This window comes from Haemaphysalis longicornis, unplaced genomic scaffold (assembly GCF_048455015.1).
Source record: "Haemaphysalis longicornis isolate Haplotype H1 unplaced genomic scaffold, Haemaphysalis longicornis Haplotype H1 scaffold_1, whole genome shotgun sequence".
In the NCBI taxonomy this organism is placed as follows: Eukaryota; Metazoa; Arthropoda; class Arachnida; order Ixodida; family Ixodidae; genus Haemaphysalis; species Haemaphysalis longicornis.
In genome coordinates, this window is record NW_027526203.1 from 432,813,814 (window position 1) to 432,838,273 (window position 24,460).

Here is a 24,460-nt window from a genome sequence, read left to right on the forward strand (position 1 = left end):
CGGGGTTACGTCAGCTCAAGATGGCGGCGGCATGAGAACGGGTTTCCACGTCTCGGCATGTTCGGCGCGGCACGCTGATTCTACTTACAAACGGCGGGTGACCAAATGGCGAGTTATTGGCTTCTGAAGCTCGAATAGAACCGTAATACCTCGTTAACTCGAAGTCGCAAAATCCGCTAAAATTTTCGAGATAAGCGGAGTTTAGAGTTAAGCGAAATGAATAAAATTTGTGGCCAGGTCACTGAAAGAAGAGCTAGTGCTGGAAACAAAAGCCCCACTGCACAGGGGAGCGTTCGTAGAACAGTCAGAACTACCTCCCTCGTGCAGCTGCAATGGCTGGGTACGGCCGTGATCCCCCACGTAAAAGTGGCGCCACTAATGGGCGCCACAGTGATGCACAGGTTACCACTCCCACAGTTGGTAGACACGTTGGATGGGAAACCGCCGAGGTGGCGTGAATTACAAATTTGCCGTTCATGGCCATATTCGGCGCGTACTGGGAGCTAAGCGTTCGCACGCAGACCTCATCAGCTGCCTGCAGCGGACTTTGCCTTGTGTCTTCTCTGTCAACACTTCGAGATATCCATAGTTCCCCCGGAAAACGTTTCGAGATAGGTGGAAATACATATCATTTATAGGAGGTAAATTCACGGCGAGCAAAAAATTCGACTTCACCGTTATTTTGAGATATGCGGGGACTCGAAATACCAAAAAAGGCATATATAAGCAGAAAAGGTAGTTTTATGCTCTAAAAAGCCCATATAGGCATGAACCTCGAAATAGGCATTTATAGGCACAATAAATTATGGCTTAAATGTGTTCATTCCGGCAGTTTGTGCTTAAACATTAAATAGGGTTGATACGAACTCAGGGCAAAAATAGGTATTTTGCCTAAATTTCCGGTCTCTCTTATAGAGGTGTGTGCCTCAAGGGATGCCATATATGGGGACTGAATTTTTCTCTCGTTAATTTTTGTCTAAGTCAGCGGCCATTTTCATCTTTTTAGCCGATATAAGTTTCATCGGCCTTTTTTTTCTTTTTAAAAACGATTCGGCTTTCTCTTTCTCTCTCTCTCTCTCTCTCTCTCTCTCTCTCTCTCTCTCTCTCTCTCTCTCTCTCTCTCTGAGAGAAAGAGAGAGAGGAACAAAGTACTGAGTAACAATGTACTGAGAGTAACAATGTACTGAGAGTAACAAAGTGCATTCGCACACTTTATTGGATTCCGTGGCGTTTACCAAATATTAGGTTGTATGCGTTACACAGGCAGTGCCAGGTGTCTGGGAGTTCAGTTCTTCGAAGCATACGCAGGCGTTGTAAACACTCCACTGAATAAATGTGCAGGCGGGACACTTACACTTTCCCTCCGCGGTGAGGCCGAAATTCGCGGAACTAAACTATTAGCGATAAGAAGGAAACAGCACGGTGGCTCACTTTTAGGGGAGAGTGACCGAGTTAGTGATCTAACTCGGCGAGAGGAAATTAAATTACGCCGCCATCATGTCGTACAAAGGGGATTGAGGATGTAGATTTCTTGCGGTTAACCAGTATAAATTATGGTTAGAATATTAAAAAGTGGCTTTAAATGTTACACTACGTGTGGTTGATATTATACAGTTAGGTGTAAGTGCTATTTGTTTCTGTTTGCTTGTCGTTTGATTACTATGACACCGTTTATGTGTGTTTACTTTCGTTGTGTCATGAACCTTATGGTCCAAGTTGATTGAGGTTTTTTTAACAACGAAGCTGTTCAGAAAATTGTAATTTTTCGTGTCCGCAGTTCAAAATACCAAGAAATTGCCGAGCGCGCGCACGTGAGCGCAGGCCTCGCGGCGACCGCCCGGCAGTTAACAAAACCAAGAAAATTCCCAGCGCTCGCGTGTACGTGCCTCGCGGCGACCGCCCAGCGTCCCCTGTGGACGTTTGTCAAGCCAAGCATACCCATTTAGAGATATTTGCCAAGATTGGCAAAAGAAAAACTCCAGCGTTCGCCGTAATCGTGTCAACACTTACTCGGAACGAGGGCTCCAGCATCCGCCGTAATCGCGGTAACACTTGCTCGTAACGGGAAAGACACTTCAGAGCGTAGGTCCCTTCAAGGGGATGTCCAATGATTATCACTTCCAAAAAAATGAAGGAAGCGCACACTTATAGCAACAATGATGGAGTAGAGGCTGTTGCGGCAGCGAAGAAGCAGCAAATCGGCTGCAATCCTGGACTTAACCGCCGCTACCTTCAAGTCCTACGGGTTAGTGTGAGCTTCCACCATTTTGTTTCTTTCCATTCCTCTTCCCGCAGAAATTGTTCTCAAATTTCATGTGTGCTATATATATATATATATATATATATATATATATATATATATATATATATATATATATATATATATATATATATATATATATATATATATATATATATATATATATATATATATTATATATATATATATATATATATATATATATATATATATATATATATATAGAGAGAGAGAGAGAGAGAGAGAGAGAGAGAGAGAGAGAGAGAACAAGAAGTCGAGTTGCGTACTATGTTTGTAGCGCCCAGCTGTGTAAATTCATGCACTATAGTGTAACATGGAACGTCGATGTTAAAAAAAACGTTCCTTGTTTTGAACTGCTCCTCTGTTCCAAATACACCTCACCTGAAATGGATCAGCATGCGGGCTGAAATATTAGCATGAAATGAGAAGCCAAGAAAAAGAAAAGGTTGGCCAGTCCAGGCGCCAGTAAACGTTGAGTGAAAAATTCTTTAATAGTAAAAATAATCGGCGTTATTCACGCGATTTCAAAGAAAAACACGTCACCCCAACTAAAAACATGATGACCGCAATCAAACCTACCATCATCATCCAACCATCAATACTATATCATCAGAGGCCCAAAACGTGTAAACCTGTCAGTGCTTAGTCATCCATCTTTTCTAGTTCGCCGTGTTTACCACCCGCTCACAGCGCTGCTTCGTCTTTGTCGGCAGAACACTCGGCTGCCACTACACCGGAAACAGCGGCCGCGTGTGTGGTTACGACTGGGAGATCGACGGATCGGGATGCCAGTCGCCGAGGGCGTTGAGACAGCGTTTGGTGAGCTCACCTTGCGCTTCCTTCTTCGATGCCTCACGCTGTCTCGCTTTTAGCGCACGTGAATGTGCGGCAAAGGTTGCAGAGTTAACCTCTGTTTCGAAGGACTTGATAAAGACCCAAAACTTGAACACAGTTAACGAGTATGTATATGCACACGCACACCACAAACACACATATACATGCGTGCATGCATGAGTGCGTATGTATGTATGTATTTTATGTACGTACGTACGTACGCACGTGTGTATGTATGTATGTATGTATGTATGTATGTATGTATGTATGTCCGTGCGTACGTGCGTATATATCTGTGTATGAATGCATGCATGTATTCATCCACACACATGTGTGTATGTCCACGGAGGCAACATGTTTTCCCACTTCTCTCTATGTACAATTATAGAACGTCTTAAGGACTCTAATGATACTTCTTATAATCTACCTCTCACGCTACAATCCTGTTCCAGTTTCGTCACAAAACATAGGAAGGCCCTGTGGCACCATGGGGAGGTGAGGGTGATCATCATTAAATGTGCTTGAAGTTGCAATAATGTGACGTATTCCTTGGACCTGAATCGAAGGGCGGTGCAGCATATCACAACGTGTGGTAGTGAAGGGCCACGGTAAATAATGTCAGCCCAAAATATATGCGAGCGCTGTCTTCCAACTAAGGTTTATTGGGAAAACACGAAGGCTAAATGAGGTGCTTTTTTTTTTCGAAATGAGTCAAATCCACCTAAATAGAATTTGAGAAAAGAGCAGAAGTTTGTTACCGAACCTAAATTCATAACTGCCAAAGTAACATCATGTTACCTTACAATGCTGTCGTGACACTCACCCTTTGTTACCCCCCTTACACAATGCCCTGCAATAAGGGCCTGCTAGGTATTTTTAAATAAATACAAAATATATTGTACATGTCAGCTAGGGAACGTTTACGGCCACAAGTAATTAAAAATTATCCGGTGGATTTGAGTAATGTTAAGATGGCTCGTATTGAATTGAAACACTCAATGTCGTGCACCATTTTTATGAAAACTTATTTTGAAATTGACTTTCAAAAATAATACGATGCCATGTTGGCAGAAATTACATTAAACATATGCAACAGGGATTTGAGAACACTAGAATTATACATGAAGAGCAGGTTAGTCTTCTTGGCAGCATAAGCAGCTCCCGTAAAATTCTTCTGCAGGACCATTCTCTTGAGCACGCCTGAAGACACTCATGAAGTTAGCAAGCTCTGCATTGTCTTGTCATGAATTTCCAAAACGCTTCACAAGATAATGGTGATGATGTGCTTTCAGGCTGGTCACATCTTCTTCACCTTAATGATGTGGCTCGTACCCACATGGGGAGGGTGGGGGGGGGGGGGGAAGGGGGAATTGGCCGGGGCTTGTAAGCAGCGGCTATTTAGTGAAGTAGTAAAATAAGAAATGTAGGAGTAAAACACGATAACGAAAATAACCAGATTCACTCCATAAGGGGTCGGGGGAGACGGGATTGCTTCACATCTTTAGTTTCATTTTGTTCACTTCTTCTGTTCACTTCGTCGTCGACGTCTGGCAACAGACCCCTCGCCGATATCTAAATTGTTGTCCGAATCCATGATAAGCCAGCTCCGAAAAGCAAAAAACCGTGCAAAAACACCCTCAAAACAGTCCGAACAGTCACGCTAAAAGCTCACTCCCCTTAGTCAAATGTATTTGGCTCATTTTTCTCCGTGCCACAACAGGATATGGCTCATTTTAGATACGAAATAGATCTGCGTACGCGTTTGCCGGGCGTTATCTAGCCTATTTTGTTGCAAGCTCTTTTCTAGGGGAAAGTTGCCGAGCTTTTCTTGCCCCTCCAGTCTTATATGACTTAGTTCCCGTTTTGTAGATCTGGCAATTATCGGAAAAAAACTTTTCAAAAACATAGCCTGATTGAATACAATCTGACAAACTGGTCGAAGGAACGTTGATTATTTTGTTCTGGCCTACCAGCACTTCACTAGCCTCTTTCGCCCTTTCACCGATATTTAGCACTATATTCCATCAGTGTATGTGTTTAATCTTATTGTTTTCGCAATATAACTTAGACGTCGGCGCTCGTGTATTTCATTCCTTGGTCTCCTTCGTCCTGGATAATTTTGCGCCGTGATTCTTCCACCATCAGGGATTACCAACTAGCCAGGCACGAGGGGAAGGTATTTCAGATATAATTCCTAACGTGAGTACAAAATTTTTGCCGAGCCAGGCATACAGTCTAATCGAAATAAAGAGTGCTTTGGTCATATATGTGCAGGGGTACCGAGATATAACCAGTGTGTGTTTGTGTTAACGGGCTGAGCACGAGGTCGCGGGTTCGTTTCCCGGCCGCGGCGGCCGCTTTTCTGATGGAGGCGAAAAGCAAAAACGCCCGTGTGTACGAGATTTCGGCGCACGATAAAGATCCCCAGGTGGTCAAAATTAATCCGGAGCCCTCCACTACGGCGCGCCTCATCGCCTGCGTTGCGTCGGCGCGTTAAACCCCACAATCAATCAATCAATTGTGTTAACGGTTTAGCCGTTCTGGCCGCGTAATTGGGACACCAGGGTGAGCTCCCTCGGTCGCTCACTCGGCCACAAAATCATAGTCAATTTTGCGCCGTGATTCTTCCACCATCAGGGATTACCAACTAGCCAGGCACAAGGGGAAGATATTTCAGATATAATTCCTAACGTGAGTACAAAATTTTTGCCGAGCCAGGCATACAGTCCAATCGAAATAAAGAGTGCTTTGGTCATATGTGCAGGGGTACCGAGATATAACCAGTGTGTGTTTGTGTTAACGGTTTAGCCTTTCTGGCCGCGTAATTGGGACACCAGGGTGAGCTCCCTCGGTCGCTCACTCGGCCACAAAATCATAGTCATTACTGTCGGCGCACTATATTAGACAAGAATGCATAACTCCAGCCATCTTCTATGTCGCCGCATGAACCGTCAGTGGAAAAATAATCGCCGCCACTGCCGCCATCGTTGACCATCGTAATGAACGCCGTCATCGTCGGCGGCGCAAGACAGGTTTGTTGCCCTGTTCAGCGGAGTTTTGCATTGAATGCAAACGTAAATTGATATCCATCACAGCTGCGCAGAAACCACGACATACCTTGTGTGATCGCCTGCTTTTTCTTTTTCTTCGCGGTAATTTACCGATCAGAAGCAGGAGTACTGCCAGTTAACTTGTGGCCAGTGTTTTTGTCTTCTTTTTTTCTTTTACTCTTCCCCACCTTCGGGTTCATTGGATACCGACGCGAAAGGCCTCAGTTTATGAATGTTATGAAAGCAGGCTGGCTTTTCAGGTGGCGCGCCTTTCCTTTAGCACTTGCGCACGTCTGGGGTGTGTCGGCGGTCTTTTCATTTAGACGCGACGGCTCATGAAAGCGCTTCGGAATGGCCGCCTTTGGACGCATCGCGACGGTCCTTGAACCTTTTTCGCGCGTCGTTCTCAGCCCCGTCCACAGCACTTTTCGCCCGCTACACAAAGGGGTCGCTGCCGCACAGTTTTAATGTCACCACCGGGGAGAATCTTCACACAGCAGGCTTCAATGCGTCGACGACAGGCTTGCGGCGTTGCTCCCTGTGACGCGGTTCGAGTTCTCGCCTCGTTTTTTATCCTGTTTCGCGCCTTTTACGTGCGCGAACACCGGGCAGGTTTCTGGAGCACATTTTTACACTGAGAGGTGTCTCCCTAAAAAGCGGTTTCCAGAACTCTGTGCGTCGTCGTCGCCATCCATCCGTCCGCAAAGAAACGAAGAGCGCGTTGGAGCAAAGCCGAATTTAAAACGTGTTGTTGGGCGAGTTGGTTCATATTAAGGAATAAGATTTAGCGCAGCCAAAGACACGGACGGTGAAGGCGCCCGTCCCGTCCTTTTCACCGTCCGTGTATTTCGCTGCACTAAATCTTATTCCAAATTTAAAGCGAAAGCTAATTACTTTAAAGCAAATTCCAGCGACGATGTCGGCTGATGTTCATGAGGGTGACACCTTTATGTTCCTGTCCCTGCGTCCGTTACCGGAATGGACCTCTTCGTAATGTGACCTCATCCAGTCCCGGACTATCCCACACCGGGTATGTGACACTCTGTGGGTAACAACGCATTGGTAGGCTTCAGAGTACGCAAGCAGGACAGATTTCTTAAGATCGACCTTCAACTGCTTACGTTCGAACTAATTGATCGATTGGTTCTTTGATTGATCGGCACATGCCTCAGCATGCACCAAGCCTACAAAGTGTTGACCAATACACCACCGCGGATTTGTGCTACTCTGCCATTACGTTCCGTGTGAACCACTTCACTAGACTAGCACCAGTTACTGCCGGATACGTTCCGGCTAGGCCTAACGTTTTTCTTTGAAGTCTTGCGACGTCAACCGCTATTAGCAGTTGACGTACAATGAATACACAGAGTATTCACAGATTACAAAAAAAGTTTATTAGAGTTCTTGAAAACCTTCCTACGCGTTCACCTACACAACATTTATTCCCGAAATATAATATAATGCCTATTGCAAAAATGTTCGATTACCTACTGTGTAAAGCAGTAAAGCAGGCTACGCTTAACAACTCCCCCTTTTTTAATAAATTAGCGAAACTTCAAGAAAGCACCAAAACATACCGAACAAGGCAAATTGAACCCTTCTGTGTCCAAACGTACAAAACTACATATGGACTGCAAACCCTACAAAACAAACTTCCAAGACTCTTAAATGAACTCAATAGCCAGGACATTAGACTCCCCGAAACGACTTTCCGAGAACTACGAGAGTATTTTAAAAAATCTTGAACGTTCTAATTGTTTGTTGCGCATCGGTACATATGTCAAAAAGACTACTCTTTGCTCTATCGATTGCCTTGTATTGATGTCCCTACAAAAATTGTATTTTCTTTTATTTCATTTTTCCTTTCTTCTCTGCACTTTATAGCCCTATCTTTGACTGTGCCATTCTTTGTATGATACATGATATTATATTATTTGTTATTCTTTGTATAATGCATAATAGCATGTGCAGTTTGTGTAATGCCGAAGTACGTGTAGTACCCATTACGGTTTCTGCGTATTTACTGTGTTGGTAGTTAATTTCGTCCATTTTCTTTTGTTCTCCTTCTTTTCTTTTCGAGATACAAGTTGTATTTGTAACGCTGTCAAGTGCTTGGTGGCTTGCAGCTCTGTCAAGCTGTCGATTTCTGACAGCTTTTACTGCTTGCTCCCAGCGTCATGTACGTTTGTTCAAGATGCGAATAAAGACAAACAATATACTTTCCAATCGCCACCGGCAGACGCCGTTGCTGTTGAGCCTAACGTCCTGTGTTGGGTTTAACGGCAGGCAGCATTCAAGTTGAGCCTTACGGTGTACCAAGCAACGTCATACTCATTTACGTCAAGCTGCGGGAACCAGTTGACGTTTAATCTGAAAGCGTGACGTTAGGCCGAACGCCTGGCTTTCACATGCCCGCGTCACCCCCTTCTGCTGCTCATGAACCCATGAGCAAGCGGGTTATAAACTGGAAAATACAGTAGACTTCAGAAAACTGGCTTCACAAATATCCCGCGAAATCGGCAAAGGCATACGTACTTCTGCTCTGAAACATCCAGTAGGAAGTTAAAAGGTGTAAGTAACTTCTCTAAGAAAACTAAAAGGTGGCTTAAAATTTTTTCGGTGGGCAGGTGTGGCTAAAAATGCTAACAGGAACTAAACTGGTACTGAATCGCTAACCGTAACGACGAATGATCAGCTGTTAAAAATAACAGGGGATGCTTAGAACTTCCTTAGAATGTGAAGGCGAAAGCCTATATATAGTTGGACCTTCTATTGATCTGCTGTTGCGGCCGCTCCAGTCACCATTTCATCAGCACCCTGGACAGCACCCTCCCTGGGAAGCTCGTTTCGCTCAATCGCCATCGCGAAGTTCGCCTCCACCGGTACCTTCACCTCTCAGTACTGCAAGTCGCCAGCGGTAGGACAAAACTTGTAGCCGTTGTTCGCGTTCCGTTCTTCGTGGCTCATATCCCCATGGGGAACTGGCCAGGGAGCGGGAGCTTTGAGCGGCTCAAGCGGCCGCTTCACAAAATTCACAAAACTATGGTTTGGCCAATCACACATACGCTCTATTAGGGTACACGTGCTTTGGCACTTTTGTCATTAGGATGCTCAGACCCTTATGTAGGCCTCAACTAGTGGGATGCTGTCCCCCTATAGGCATCCCTACGATCCTTTTCCTTTGCATCGTTCCTTTCTTCTCTCTGTTACTGTATGATTGAAAGGCTTAGCCAATCGCCGTGGTGAGCCCTACATACACGCTCTTAACGTAAACACGCTTTGCTACTTCAGTAATTGGCTTGGCATGTTGAGTGAGTGAGTGAGTGAGTGAGTGAGTGAGTGAGTGAGTGAGTGAGTGAGTGAGTGAGTGAGTGAGTGAGTGAGTGAGTGAGTGAGTGAGTGAGTGAGTGAGTGAGTGAGTGAGTGAGTGAGTGAGTGAGTGAGTGAGTGAGTGAGTGAGTGAGTGAGTGAGTGAGAAAACTTTTATTGTCATCGCCGAAAAGTGGGTAATCTACCTGGGAGCGACAGCGCCCCCGCTTTGTTAGGCGACGGTCAGGAGCCCATGGGCCCTGGGCGCCCTCCGCCAGATGGATGCCCACTTGAACACTGCTGCAAGCCTCAAGGGGTGCGGTTTTCTTTCTCTTCTCCTCCGTTAGGGCATGGGTGCGCACCCACTCTTCTCTTGTTTCCTTTTCTTCGCCTTTGAAAGCCCAACTTATCAACTGTTAGCCTAAACGTGTTCTGCTACTTGTGCAATTAGTCATGCTCATATTATTTCAATACATTTCCATACATGTCTCTAACGGTGCTAAGGCGAAGGGCGCAACGAATTTACTGGATATACCTTTTGTTGGCTGAAGGCAAGGCCCGGCTATGGTGCAGAACATAAGTGTTGGACTCACATCCTAAAGCACCCGGGTGCTTTACTTTTCTTTTACTTTACTTTTTTTTCTTTTATTCTGTTTGGATGTCGACCATTTTCCGGACCACCTTTAGGTCACCCCGACGGGGGACGGCGAATTTTCGCTTCATGGCACATTTAAGGATATCGCATTAATAAAACACATGGGACCACCGTTGTAACCTTGAAAGAGGGCATGCTCTCACCCGCAGTCTCGCAAGTTTGGCCTTAAGCTTCCGAGGAGGCATGTGTCGCAGCAGCATGAATAGTGATTCTGCGACAAGGAGCTCCGATGTCAGGGTTGTAGGCATAGCGTCGACATTGGCAGAACAATTGTCGACGAACCTAGCCGAAAGAAATACTGTCACGTTTTTATCTCATAAGAATGTGCTTAGCAGTCCTCTTTTTTTTTTCTCTCGTTTAAAGCGACAGCTTTAGGACGTACACTACGAAATACTTTCCTGAGATGATCACCGTAATCGCGTACCCGTACATCGATAGCTGTGGCTTTTCACTGTAATACTTTTGCGGTCATTGTTTACAAGTTTTTACTACACTGCAAGTGACTGCTTACTTTCGATTACATTTGTTAATTAAGGTATGTAATCAGGAATAGACTCATAAAACAAAGGAAGAAGCAATAGCCTGCTTTGCGCTAACAAAACGGATGCGCATAGTATGCATTTTTCTCTCGGTATGCGAACATTAGCCTGCCGCAAGAGTGGCTAGTGGTTTGATATAGAGTTGGAAAGCTCGGAGGCCTTCGATTAGATTTACCCCCGTAATAAACATGATTTGCGTTTAAAACAGAACCCAAAGCATATTTACGCCTTGGTGACGCAATCACCGCACGAAAAAAAAAGCGCTCTCCCCCTCACCCCCTTCCAATGCAAGAAGCGTATACGGCATCAATAAAACGTCAGATTTCGCGGTCTCTTCTTTCGTCTCGCCATAATTGAATGGCATGTCCAGTGAATTAATGATGCCGGTATTCCGTGTGGTTAACACATCAGGGTACTCGACGTGTTGCTTCATTAGCGGCCAAATTACAGCCTACTAAGTGTTACGCGCCCTGACTGGATGATGGGAATGTCACGTGTTAGCCATTAGGACCTAACTCCGATTCGTATACAGCGTGACTGCTCGGGGAGTAAGCGCCCTCTGCCGTCGCGCGCTCCGCTGCTCCTGCGTGGACACGGAACTTTTCGCGCTCGTCTCGATCCGTTGTTTTCTAAGAGGTCGGTTCCTTCCTCCGAAGTAGGCATCCGGTCTTGCATTATCTGGCCTCGTTTTGTCCACGCCTTTTCCTTCCCGCCGACATCGCAGCAAAAGAGGAGGGAAGGACACGCAAGACGCGCAGTTTCAATTTGTTTCACAAGTATATACAGCCAGTGCGCTCCGCAAACAAGTCCGCGCATCTGCAACCTGAATCAACACAGGCACACGCATACGCATAAGCCCGCGCACCCCCTCCCCCCCCCCCCTCCCACACACACACACACTATGTATCTGCACCAGCATATAAAATATAAATGTTTGTGTGCCAGTGTAGAAATATTATTGAGCCATGCATAGAGTATGGGTGGTTACCCAGTATCCAAGGGATTAGCGGGCGACTGAGGATTTGGACGTTGGTAGTTGCTGGTCGTCCAGGTGGTCGCTGGTGATCAAGTTCCCCTGCAGCTCGAAGAGGGGGAGAGGAGAACGAAAGCATGGTGGGTCTGATTGATGGGTACACGCTACTGAAATGTACATGGGTTATAGGGCGCATGGCTTAGAGCTTAAAGTGCAGTGGGCAGAGTGGGAAACACGCGGTGCGAGCGAATCGGATGAGGTAATGCCTTTGTTTTGATGCGACGGAGCCGTTTCTCCTCATTTAGAACGTTGGGGCAAGTTGGAGAGAGAAAAAGAGAGACAAAGCTCTTTGCCACAACGATTGTCCGCGATTTTTTTCCTTTAGTTGATAATTTCGTCTTCTTCAACCCCTGCCAACCTCTTACGCTGTTCCCTTCCTGTCTCGGTCCTCCCGTGACAAACGGAACAGAGGTTTGCTGGATTCACTTCAATCTTCTCGCGTTCGCACGGCTGGCGCGCCATCTGTTACGATTCTTTGTTACTGTTTGGCTTGGCGCTCGGGCCACGTGGTTAAAATATTATGCTTAACGTGTGTGTGGGTGTGTGTGTGTGTGTGTGTGTGTGTGTGTGTGTGTGTGTGTGTGTGTGTGTGTGTGTGTGTGTGTGTGTGTGTGTGTGTGTGTGTGTGTGTGTGTGTGTGTGTGTGTGTGTGTGCGTGTGTGCGCGTGTATGTGTGTGTGTGTGTGCGTGTGCGTGCGCGTGCGCGCTTGCTATCACAAAAATTATGCCCGCCTGTTTTTAATTAGGACAGTACTATTTCCAGTCATTTATGTGTTGTAGCTCTAAATTGCCTAATTTTGCTTGACAATGTTGACAAGTATGATGCATGCTGCCAGATTTCGTAGTTTGGAAACTCCAGGTAGTCAAAATTACCTATTCTGGAGCCCTTCACTACGGCACACCTCATCGCCTTTGTAGCATCGGCACGTTAATAAACGTCATATTCACTCAAATCAATCAGTTGTCTGGAAATGTTTTCCCAATATAAACGTCTTGTTCAAGAACTCTTTTAACTTTTGGCCGGACGGCTGAATCGAGGGACGGACAGACGGACGGACAGACAGACCAAAATTTTCGCGCTTACTTAGCCCAAGAAAGGCTACCGTCTTTAGAAAAGCGGAGAGTTTGTTCTGACGATTGAGGATAGAGAAGTAAAAGGCCCAACAAGGAGTAGGGCAGGAAAGGAAAGAAAACTGTGGTGGTTTTGGAGTGTGATGGCGGACTAATAAGTTCTACTTTTTAACATGGGCCACAAAATTTACAATTTTAAAATTAGGCCGATGCCACTAAAATGTGAGAATAAACTTCTCAAGCTTTGACGCTGCTTTGAATTACAAGCCCACTGTCCTATAATCGTCAGAGTTATTGAACCTTGGCCGAAACGCTCGATGTCCTGAAGAAAATGTGATCTCGGTGTCATGCAGGTCGCACGGACTCTAGTAAATTATGTTCCTCTGTTTCTACAGAAGAACAAGTGTCGCAGCAGGAGCTTGTTGTTATTCTAATTCAAAAGAGGTAACTGTTTGTGTAGCAGACTTCCGCAGTAAGCCATGGTATAAAGTTTCCAGGTTACGAGGGACCTGTCGTTGGAGTCTTCATTCCTTCATGCTGCTATTGTTTGTAAAGTTTAACACGCCAACGCAACGCAGGCGATGAATCATGAGGCGCGCCGTAGTGGAGGACTCCGGATTAGTTTTGACCACCTGGGAATCTTTAACGTGCGCCGAAATCTCGTACACACGGACGTTTTTGCTTTTCGCCTCCATCAGAAAAGCGGCCGCCGCGGCCGGGAATCGAACCCGCGACCTCTTCATACTGCTATTCTAGCATTAGAATTCTGCTGAAGTATGTATGTGTGTGCGGCGACAATTTGTTATTTCTTTGTTCTCTAATTTGCTTCTTGGTAATGAGGAAAATTATACCCATGTAGCTAGAACCCATGTTGGTTTATTGTATTTTTGTTTGTTTGTTTTCGTCTTTTCTGTTTGACTCTTTTTTGCTTTCCTTTTTTTCCTCCCTTTTATTTTTTTCTTCTATTTTTCTTGTTTGCCTGTTTCTTTTTTTTTTTTTTTACCTCCCTATCCAGTTATCGCTGTCAATGAGTGCTTTGTACAGAAGTGAAGGCCGTTCCTGCCGGGCGACGCCGCACAAGCCCACCGTTTGGCTTTGGCGGGCCCATTTTACCTCTCTATGTACTCATCGATAACAAATTTGATTTGATTTGATTACGGGTCAATCGTGTGCAAAAAACAGTGGATATTTTGTGGGTTACTCCATAACAAGTTTGTTTCACTTGCCGCAAAGCGGTGGGCCATAGCGAAAGCTTCTGCTTTAGTAGTAAACACCTTGTGATATTTTCGGTTAAAGAGGCCTTTATGGCAACTTCGCCGGCTTTTTGGGTACCTTTGATACCACTGTGCCCCCGTATATGAAAATGCGCTACCAACAATGCAGGCGAGGTGGTGGAGGTAGGAAACGTCACAAGCTGCAATTAGGCGAGGGGGGGGGGGGGGGAGCTAGAGAACTACTTTTCCTCGACAGAATTGGCAGAGATGCCTTGAAGTCCGTGAAGATGATCCACTGGCACGAGTCGTGGCTCAGGATGTAACCAATCGCTTCTTTCATTACATGGAGTTCGACCGCTGTCGAATGTGTTGGTCGCTCGAGATGAAATGAAAGCATTTCACCAGTAAGTGGTACCAACAATCCAGATTAAGAACTTTGCAGGGATCATGTTACCATCATCATCATCATCATCACCTTGCTCAGGTCCACTGCAGGACGAATGCCACTCCCATTGACCTCCAACTGCTCCTGTCCTGCCACAGCTTACCCCTGAGGTTCCGTATTTCATCCCTCCATCGTGCTATTAGCCTTCCCCTTCTTCTATACCTATCTCATGGTATTCATTCTGTTACCTTAATTGTCCACCGGTTGTCGGTTCGTCTAACTACATGAGCAGAGCAAGTCCATTTCTTTTTCTTTATTTGAACTCTGATATCCTCAACTCTAGTTTGTTCTCTGATCCAGGTAGCCCGTTTCTTGTCCCCTAACATTATTCGTTCCGTGGCCCGTTGACCCGACCTAAGTTTGCTTTCTAGTTGTTTAGTAAGACGCTAAGTTTCAGCTCAGTATGTCATAACCGGCAGTATGCACTGGTTGTGGATTTTTCTTTTGAGTGACACAGATAGCATACATTTTATTATTGGGGAGTGCTTGCCAAGTGATCCCCAGCTCATACCTATTCTACGCCGAACTTCTCTCTTGTGCTTGGGGTCAGCACTAACAATCTGCCCAAGGTAGTTATATTCTGTTACTTCTCCTAGCGTTTCGTTTCCTAAGCTGAAGCGGACGCTTTTGGAATGCTTATTCTTCAGCACTTTAGATGTGTTAATGTTTATTTTTAGCTGCACGGCCGTGCTTTCTGATTGTAGTTTCTCAAATATTATTTGCATGTGTTCTGCAGTCTCACCCAACAAGACTATGTTGTCCGCAAATCTCAAATGGCTCAAGTATTCCCGTTTATCCTTAATTCTATGTTTTCCCAGTCAAACTTTCTAAATACCCCCTCCAGACATTCTGTGAATAGTTTTGGGGAGATGGTATCTCCCTGTCTTACTCCCTGTCGTATGGGAAATTTATCGCTTGGCTTGTGGAGGGTTATCCCGCCCGTGCATCCCTTATATAAATATATCTTATTGAAGTCTTATGTAGGTTTCCTCTACTTCCTGGTCTTTTAATGCTTCTAAAACGGCTGCACTGAGTACGGAATCAAACGCTTTCTCATTATCTATAAATGTCACCTAAAGGGGTTTAGTGTGCGGATTTTTCTATCCCTTGGTTGACGACATGGATGTGATCCACGTTTGAGTACCCTTTCCTAAACCCAGCCTGCTGTCTGAGTTGATGCGAATCCAGGCTGTCACCTATGCGGCTAACTATTAGGCTAATGGGTCTGTAATCCTTCAGGTCCTTGTGATCTCCCTTCTTATGAATCAGAATAATATTGGCGTTTTTCCGGGCTGTGGGCACTTTTTGAGTCTTCAAGCATTCCGAAAATAGTACAGCAAGCCCTTCCAGTACAATATCTCATCCCTCCTTCAGAAGATCTACGGTTATGTCGTCGTAACCTGCAGCCTTTCCTCTTTTCATGACTTTGAGAGCCTTTCCAACTTCCCATTCAGTTACTAGTGGGGGCATCGCAAATTGAGCTTGTATTCTCAGTAGTTTCCCCTGGTCTAACGTCGCTGGCATACAGGCTTGAGTAGAATCGTTCTGCTACCTTAATTATCTCGTCCAAGTTGTGCGTAATGTTTCCCTGCTCATCTCTGAGTGCGTTCATCCTGCATTTGCAGATGGCCAGCTTTCTCTTAGTTGTTTTCAAGCTTCCCGCCATTTGCAGCGTTTCCTCGATCACTATCATGTTATATGCACGAATGTCATCTGTTTTATTTCTGTTAATCAGTTTTACAGCTCGTCTAGTTCAATCCGATCCACCGTACTTGACACGTTCATGTTCTTACGATTGACATGTAGTTCCTTCGTTTTCTTAGTTTTGCAGTTTTTTCTCTACACATTGCTTCTCCAACAGCTGCTGCTGATTCACTGAGTGCCGATGTTAGGTTGTCAATTAGCCTGTCTACACTGGCCTCGTTCTGCTCCTTTAATTTGTAGAATTTGTTTTGAAGAGTTATTTTAAATTCCTGCGATCTGGCCCTGACTGACACCACGCGAGATTTCTTAGTTTTAACGAGTTTCCTCCTTTCTCTCTTAAGATTCAGCCTTAGCTTGCGTCTAACCATCCTGTGATCATTGCTCCGAATCTTACTTGGCACCTCTACGTCGTGCACGATACCTGGGTTGTCACTTAAAATGAAGTCAATTTCGTTTTTTTGTTTTGTTTTGTTGCACCATCGGGACTTTTCTTTTTCACGTCCATTTCCAATTATTTCGTTTCGAAAGGAATGCGTTCATCAACCTTATGTTATTTCTCTCCGCAAATCCCACCAGTGTATCTCCTCGAATGTTGCGATAGCCTATTCTGAAGTTTCCCGCTGACCTTTCTCCCATTTGCTTCTTACCGACCTTTGCGTCAAAGTATCCCATCACAATTGTGAACTGCGTTGTTGCCTTCTTCATTGCTAATTTTACGTCCTTGTAGAAGCTATCTACGGCTTCATCGTTATAGCTGGTTGTTGGCGCATAGGTCTGTACTATGTAATAGTAATAGTAATAGTAATAGTTCATTTTGCATAAACTGTACAGGATTATGGGGGAAGAAAGGGCAAAAGTTTCACATAAGCAACTTGACTGGCCCTTACAACACGTGTAAGTTGCAGCAGCAGGGCGGAAGCCCTGCTGCTGCAATTTGTATCGTTCGTTTAACCTGTATCGCTTGTTTAGCTTGATCACAACAGCCGCGACTCTCTCGCTAATGCTGAAAAACCTATCCACGTTTCATGCTATTTCTCTGTGGATTCAAAATCCCACCCCGTGTTTTTTGTTCTGTTAGGGTCCACTGCAGCATAGAATATGCCCGCCAGTGAGCTCCATGAACCCTTCTCCTGCCCTTCTAACTTCGCTTAACCCTTTAATATTTCACTTAACGTCAGAGAGCTCCTCTGGAAGTACAGATAAGCTCCCCTCGCTAGACAGAGTTCGTGCGTTGAACATTGCCAGGGTCAAGTTCCAATGGCGGCCTGTACGCGGGCCCAGAGATTCTTAGCACCCTGTGCTGTATCGCTGCTCTGACCGCCGCCGTGGACAGGTGCTCTACAGCTGCGTACTGAGGGCCGAGAGTTGGGTTGGTCAGTCATGGGAGGTGGCGGGCAACTACTACACCAGGGTGGCCAGATCCTTCTCTGGTGAGGCAGTGCTGTTTGTGTCACCAAGAGCCTTCCTAGCATGGTTGAACCTTTCTAGTGTAGCCCCTTAGGTATGCGTGTTGATGGTTACTTCCGGAGCAGGCAGAACTCCATACCTGCGTGGGTAGGGCATAGAGAGCCAGACGAAAAATAGCGAGAGAGCGAGAGAAGTTTCCCACCGACGAAGTTGCCGCGCACGCCTATTGGGATACTTATACCCTAGCTGTTATTCTGAATCCTTCCTCCACTCCAGCCTCCCGTGCGGGAGATCCTTGAAATGGATTTCCCCATGCATAAGCATTGCGGAATCCTCTCGCCAACCGAGTTGAGCGAACAAATGGAGAGGAGGAGGGACTCTGAATTTCACGCCTCAGCCAGCGTTTGCCGGTTCTGCTTCTTATACGCGCGGTTCTAAAGGAGTAAGCTGATACGCTGGCTTATTGATGAGATCCACTGACGTCTGGCCGTTGGAAAGGTAAGCCACTGCCAGGATCAAGTGTATAGCCCTTCCAGTCACGAATTATTATATTCCAGAAAAAATTCATACTTCGGCGTTTAGCAGTATCAAGTGTCTAGAGGTAAGAAAAAAAGGTTCAGTCTCTCTAGAATACTTATTACGCAAATGGTATACGGAGACACCATTACTCAATCCTGCTTTTCCCTATAAAAATAATAAATATCCTGAGGCAGTTTACAAACAAGGAGGTGAAATAATAATTTCTGCACATGAAAGAGGTGTTTTTTTAGCATTTATAAAAGATTTACGCCGCAGTAAAAGAGAACTTAGGACGGCAACACACCGGAGCTCCCACAAAACTTGGTGGCGTCCATTTTGAAACGATGTTTATGAGTGCGGTTCCGCCATTCCACATCACATGGTGCTACCTTTCACTTCCGTAGGTTTCGAACATCAGCCGCACCGCTCTGCAGCATGAACTCTTTTCGTTTTCACGAGGAAAACGACGAAGAAAGTCGCGTCTCCATATGGAGACACGGTGACTGAAAGGGATAGCAACGAAAAAAATGGCTAGTTTGAATCTCAACTGGCCAAAGAGAAGCTGAGCTTCTCAGCTGACGCTCAGCTGGCTAGTTTGAAGCTCAGCTCGAGCTCCGCCTAAGCGTGTCCGCCGCGAACGGAAGCTTCTGGAACGTGCGGTGACTGTTTGTTTACATTTTGGCTTTTGGTTGTAACTTGACCAGAAATGCGCCTAGCGAGCTTATTTAACTTGCCAGACTATCGGAACAGCAACGCGATAACGCGAGTATGGCCTTTAAAGGGTCACCTTGTCACGGAAGTTAGGTTTTGCTTGCGTGTGACTCAGCGCGCGCGGCCACACCCGCGCCGAAAAAAAAAAAGATAAAACGTTTTTCGCTTTAAAACTATTTGTGCTACGAGGTTAAAATTTGATGTAAAGGTGCTCTAGAACTTTATGAAAGAGGAATGCGAATGGATTAAAACTTACATGGCAGATTTCCTGACGAAAATGCGAAAATTCGCGCAAACGCGTCCATCACTAATGGTAGCTTCTCGAACGCAGGGATCATGAACCACCCATAAATGTGCATGTTGCAACCGAATGCGTTGTATGCTTGTATGCTAGAACGATATGAATGATTTCTGGCGGGGTCGTATTCTTTTTTTGGGCCCATCTCAGGGATACGACGTTTTATTTGTAAGAGACCAAGGTTCGAAGGAAGGTAATGTGGCCGCATTATTGTGGCCGCATTGTGTGGGCTGGGTTAGAACGGATAGCGATATGCTGTCAGTTGTTTGGGTGAATCCAGAGCTAGTGCATTTGGAAGTGATGCGACTAAGAAAGTGATTTCTTGCGTGAAGACGAAGTTGGTGCATTTACTGATTTACTAGTGTTTCGGTTACTGACACTTCTGCATCTATCACTTGGAAATGCCCAGAACTTCTTAATCCGGATGGGCATCACACCGTTACAAACACCAATGGGCTAACTGACGAAGCGGGACTTTTGGGGATTTTAGGCGCCCTACAAAACAGGCAAGATCTCAGCAGACAACGATTGTCCGAAGCTTCTCCACCTGGCTTTTTGTCGCCCCTGAAGACTTCAAGACGAGAACAAATCTTTATTTACAACGTGTATGCGGACGCAGCTTACACATGCGCACCGAACATAATTTATAAATGGACAAGAAATCATTGTACCTTGTACCTGTCTAAATGTACTTTATGCGCAGCACAGGCTACCCCCAATCTAGTTCATCTAATTTGGTCTCGTTCAGCATTCTGAACTGGCAGTAAACAAGTTCTCAAGCCCAAAATTATGAGAAAAATAACATTTTCTAACTATGTGTTCGATGTGTATTTTATACAGCTTCGCTGGTCATCCACTTATTATAGTCAAGTGTACTACAAAAAAGCGTTACCAGCTAGACTACCCGTTATGCTCCAGCAAACACAACACAATATACAGTAGACTCTCGATAAATGGGACTTCAAGGGACCGAAAAAATTAGTTCCGTTTAACAGGAGTTCCGTTTACTGAGATAGATGTGTGAAAGTGCAAATGTATGTGCATACACACGCTTAATACCATTCCACGGAACTCTAAGCACTAGGAGGTGAATGTAGCTCATAGGTTTTCAGAAAGCAAGCAAACTACAAGAGGTTTAGGTACAGCATTCACAAAGTTGATTTGGCAACAATGAGTCGCTGTGCACTACAAAATGCATGAATTATTTTTGTTTGAGTCTTTGCAATTGCATCTTCACGGAGGCCTCGTAAGCACTCGCCTATAACTTCGCGAGTGCTTACGAGTCACCGAATTTGAAAGGTGGAAACGCGGTAATGACGCGCGAATAGAACGCTGGCATGAACGAGGAGGCAGGAGCTGAGACCTGTAACATCGGGTGTCTTGAATTGAGACTGAACGACTGGAACGGAAACTGCGATGTTGCATTCGTTGCGCTCACACGGCTGACCACGAACGAGGCGAGGCTTACGAGGCCAACGAGGCTAAAAAGAACATGGAGGAAGAAAAAAACAAACAAACGAAAGGGACGGAACAGTAAAAATCTGATTCTCAAGCCAATGGGTTTTCACAAGAGCTCCATTTCTGGTTCCGTTTATACGGTGACGCTAAAATTTTAGTTCTGATTAGCGAGAGTTTTTTTACGTTATCTGAATACAAAACCAACCAACTTACAGGCTCCTGTTCCGTTTAAGCGGCAATTCCGTTTAAGCGATTTCCGTTTATCGAGATTCTACTGTACATCATCACATTTACAGCACCCTTTGGAGGCCGAATGCGAACCGTCTAGCCTTTGTGATCATGACTTCGGCTAAAGAAAAAACACTGACATATCGCCTCAATAAGGATGGCGGCCTTTTAGTCACGGAGTAAGCACTTTCCGCTGCTAATTGGTTCCTAGAAGTCACGGAAGTCGCCTTTTTTCCCCTGGGACAACATTGCTCTAAACCATATCTGACTCGGAATTATTTGTTCCTGCAGATATGCTCCGAGGCTATCTCTGGGACTATCCCCCCTTCCCCCCATAAAAGTTGCCTGTGCTTGGAAGTTATCCACGAAATATTTTACAAGTAGCCGACAAATTCCCACTGTTGTGCTTCGTCTTTACAAATAATTAGTGCAAAATAAGCGTAAATAGGACCATAGATTGCGATAGCTGCCTCATGAGTGCAGAAAATAGTTAAAAACTTCGGAGACCTATTTTTGCGGCTAACGAAAAGAAAAAATAAGCGAAATCTTTTCGAGTGTCATTTACTTGATCCTCCCCACTCTCCCCCCTGCCATAAAAGAACAAAAGCAAATATTTTCTGTGTCCGAAAAAATAAAAGGCACTTGCTGCCATTTATAAGTTCTTGAGGAGCTGCGCATGTAAGGAAACTAACAGTTCGGTACGATGCGCATGTCCGACGAGCCCGATAGGTTCATGGCATTTGTTTGTTTGGACGTTTCAGTCACTGCACGACCCCTTCAATTAAGTTTCTTCAGAGAAAGTAAAGTTCAGAAACTAAGAGCTGTATGGCGCCTCCGAAAGCATATATCACGGTATACGACTCAGCTGTGCGGAACAGGGAGTGTGTTAAATGTAAAATAAAGGAAGTTGCAGGGCAGACGTTCGTTTACAGAGCTGCCTACTGCTGAATCGCGCTGATTTAGGACTTAAACAAGAAACAGAACAAGGAGCAACACACAGACAGGACGTGCAACCAACTAGCGCCAGTTTTAGCCTTGCTGAGCTGCCTTAGCTGACACCTGCAAGTTATTTGGCGCATTTGGCCTTACTGGTTGTGAATAATATTCCCATCTATGACTGCAGTCATTGGTCTTTAATAAAAAGGCAGTGAAAATGCAGCAGCGTGCTCGCTATGGCCGTCTCGCACTGCAGCGCCCCACCCTTTTGTTCGTTCATTGACTGCGTTTGTAAGGTAAGAAACGGCTCTTCCAACAACAAAAAAAGCATTGTGCAACCTTTAAAGGAGCCATGAAGAGAAAATACAACTTCGTTTAATTTGAAAGAACTAGGATTCAGTATCTCACTCAGCTCCATTACAGCCCCGAAAGATGTTTTTAACGAAAAAAAAAAGCAAGAAGTATTTAAAAACTTTCAAATTTTGCGCCACAATGTCGTTTTATGAGCAAGAATGACGTCATACGGGCCAACAATAAAACATAATTTTCAGTGCGTTAACTGCATGTTAGCATTCAAGTGATGCGGTCAAATGGAACTAGAGGCCCCATTACAGACATCCAGTGATATGTCGTCGCGACAGGTCAGTTAGGCGGCCGCCAATCCCACAAACAAGGTTCTGTGACGTCATAGAAAAGTTGCGGGAAATTGACTAGGGGGTCACGACTGCTTCACACGTTTTCTTTAATATCTCCGTTATTTGTTCGAAGATTGCGATGATATAGGCGTCATTGTTATCGGGACTAAGCAGTCTTTCTAATAAACCCAACTTGTATTTTGTCTTCATGGCTCCTTTAATCAGGGTTTTTACGCACTGAAGCCACCCTTTGGCTATGAGGCACGCCGTAGTGGAGGGCTACAGATGAACCTAGACCACGTTGGGATGTCCAGCGTGTGCCTAAATGTCGACGCACGGGCGTTTTTGTTTTCCGCCTCTATGAGAAGAACAGCAGAGATCAAACCCGCGCCCTAGTGCTCAGCACCACAACGCCTTAGCGCCCAAGCTACCACGGCGGGTAACGTTACGAAACTTGATAAAAAGATTGGGGTGTTGTTTTCAATGCGCTGTTATCAACTACATTCATTCTTCAAAATATATTTTACTTCGGGGAAACGGCTATTTTACGCGTGGCAAGTTTACAGATATTTTGTTGTAGTTCCTAGTGTTGATATTCTTCGTTGCGAACAACGTCCAAAATGCAAAGCGGGAAATAGGGTGCGCACTGGCTGTAGTCACGACGTGTGTTCGCCATCTGCTTGTTGCTGTGGGAGCTCGAAATGTACTGCTTCCAACGGCGGGCCAGCATGTAATAAAAAAATGCTTAACTACCGACTGCACATACCCGGCTTCTCAATCTACAGCGAACGGCCCGCTCTGTGATATCGAGGCCCTAGTACTCCGGCCGGCTCCAGATTCGGCGGCAGGTTTCTCCGAATCCGAACCAACCGGTTGCGCTGGGCGCTTTTGTTTGGACAAGCTATCGTGTCCGAGCGCACCACCGCCAGGGTAGTTCGTGGAGGCCCGCGGAGGACGGATGTTCACCGAGCAGGCCGCACGAGGATCGTGACGGCGGAGCACCTGCCTGCCGTCCGATCACGAGTTGCGACGCCAGGTGCACCAGCTCGGACCCCCGCTTGCACAGTGCGCGACCCCCAGGGTGGTAAACCGGCCACGCACAGCGCGATCGAATGCTCGCCTCCCAAGCGCACCGATGCTCTTTGCTAGATCGGAGCACCTTCCTCCCGTGGCATTCCGAAGACGAACACGAGATGAAGGCCTTCTTCCCTGTGCCAGCGCGCCCCACTCTTTAGTGCTGAAGTACCCGGAAGTTATTTAAGCAGAGTTATCGAATATGCCCGGTATTCCTGGCAATGTGAGAATATTTTCTTGGTTTTCCACGAACTCAGTGACAAAAAAAATCAAATTGTTCAGTCACTTCGCATATCAATACGAGTAGCCACCACCATCGCCGAGGTGAGCGCCGCGCCAAGCCTCTATCTGCGCGTCTGCGCACATCTGTAGGTTTCAAGTTTGGTGTCGCTTAATTTAGTTGAAAATGTTGTGGGTTGTGTACTGCGACTACTACTGAGGCTTTATTGAGGCCATCTGTCCGGTGACCATCAAGGCTAGAACTCGTATGTTGACCAGTTTCTCTCATGCGCTGTTGGTGGCAAAATGAACATCTATATACAACGTTAGAGGAGGTGCACGTGAAACCTCAAATAATCTTATGCACGTAATTGTTAGCTGTGCTGTTGGAAATTCCATGTCTGCAAATGCTTGAAAGTTATGCATCTCGAGCGGAAACAGGCGTTTATGATGTACTGCTGCAAGACCCTCACTTGCCGATTGTATTGACGTTTCTTAAGGCTTGTCCCAAGCCGAAACGTCAATAAAATCGCATAAATCGCGCATTTTGTTGCCCGTTCATCTTTTTGCTGCTCAGTGTGCGTATGTATACATATATACATACATACATACATGCATGCATGCATACATACATACATACATACATACATACACACATACATACATACATACATACATACATACATACATACATACATACATACATACATACATACATACATACATACATACATACATACATACATACATACATACATACATACATACATGCAAGCTGCTGTTGACAATATCGGCAAGAAAAAAGTTCTCGGGGCACTTAAGTCGGCTTGTGTGCTTTTA

The 24,460-nt window shown here is 45.4% G+C and overlaps 1 protein-coding gene across 1 annotated transcript in view; it reads left to right on the plus strand.

Annotated features, from left to right (window-relative positions):
• Window positions 1-3,022: 3,022 nt before the first annotated feature.
• Vari (MAGUK p55 subfamily member vari) overlaps window positions 3,023-24,460 on the plus strand; it is a 98,429-nt gene continuing 76,991 nt past the window's right edge. The window contains exon 1 of the mRNA XM_077687360.1: window positions 3,023-3,100. Coding sequence (XP_077543486.1) covers window positions 3,067-3,100 — 34 coding nt within the window. The 5' untranslated portion in view covers window positions 3,023-3,066. The remainder of the gene's footprint in view (window positions 3,101-24,460) is intronic.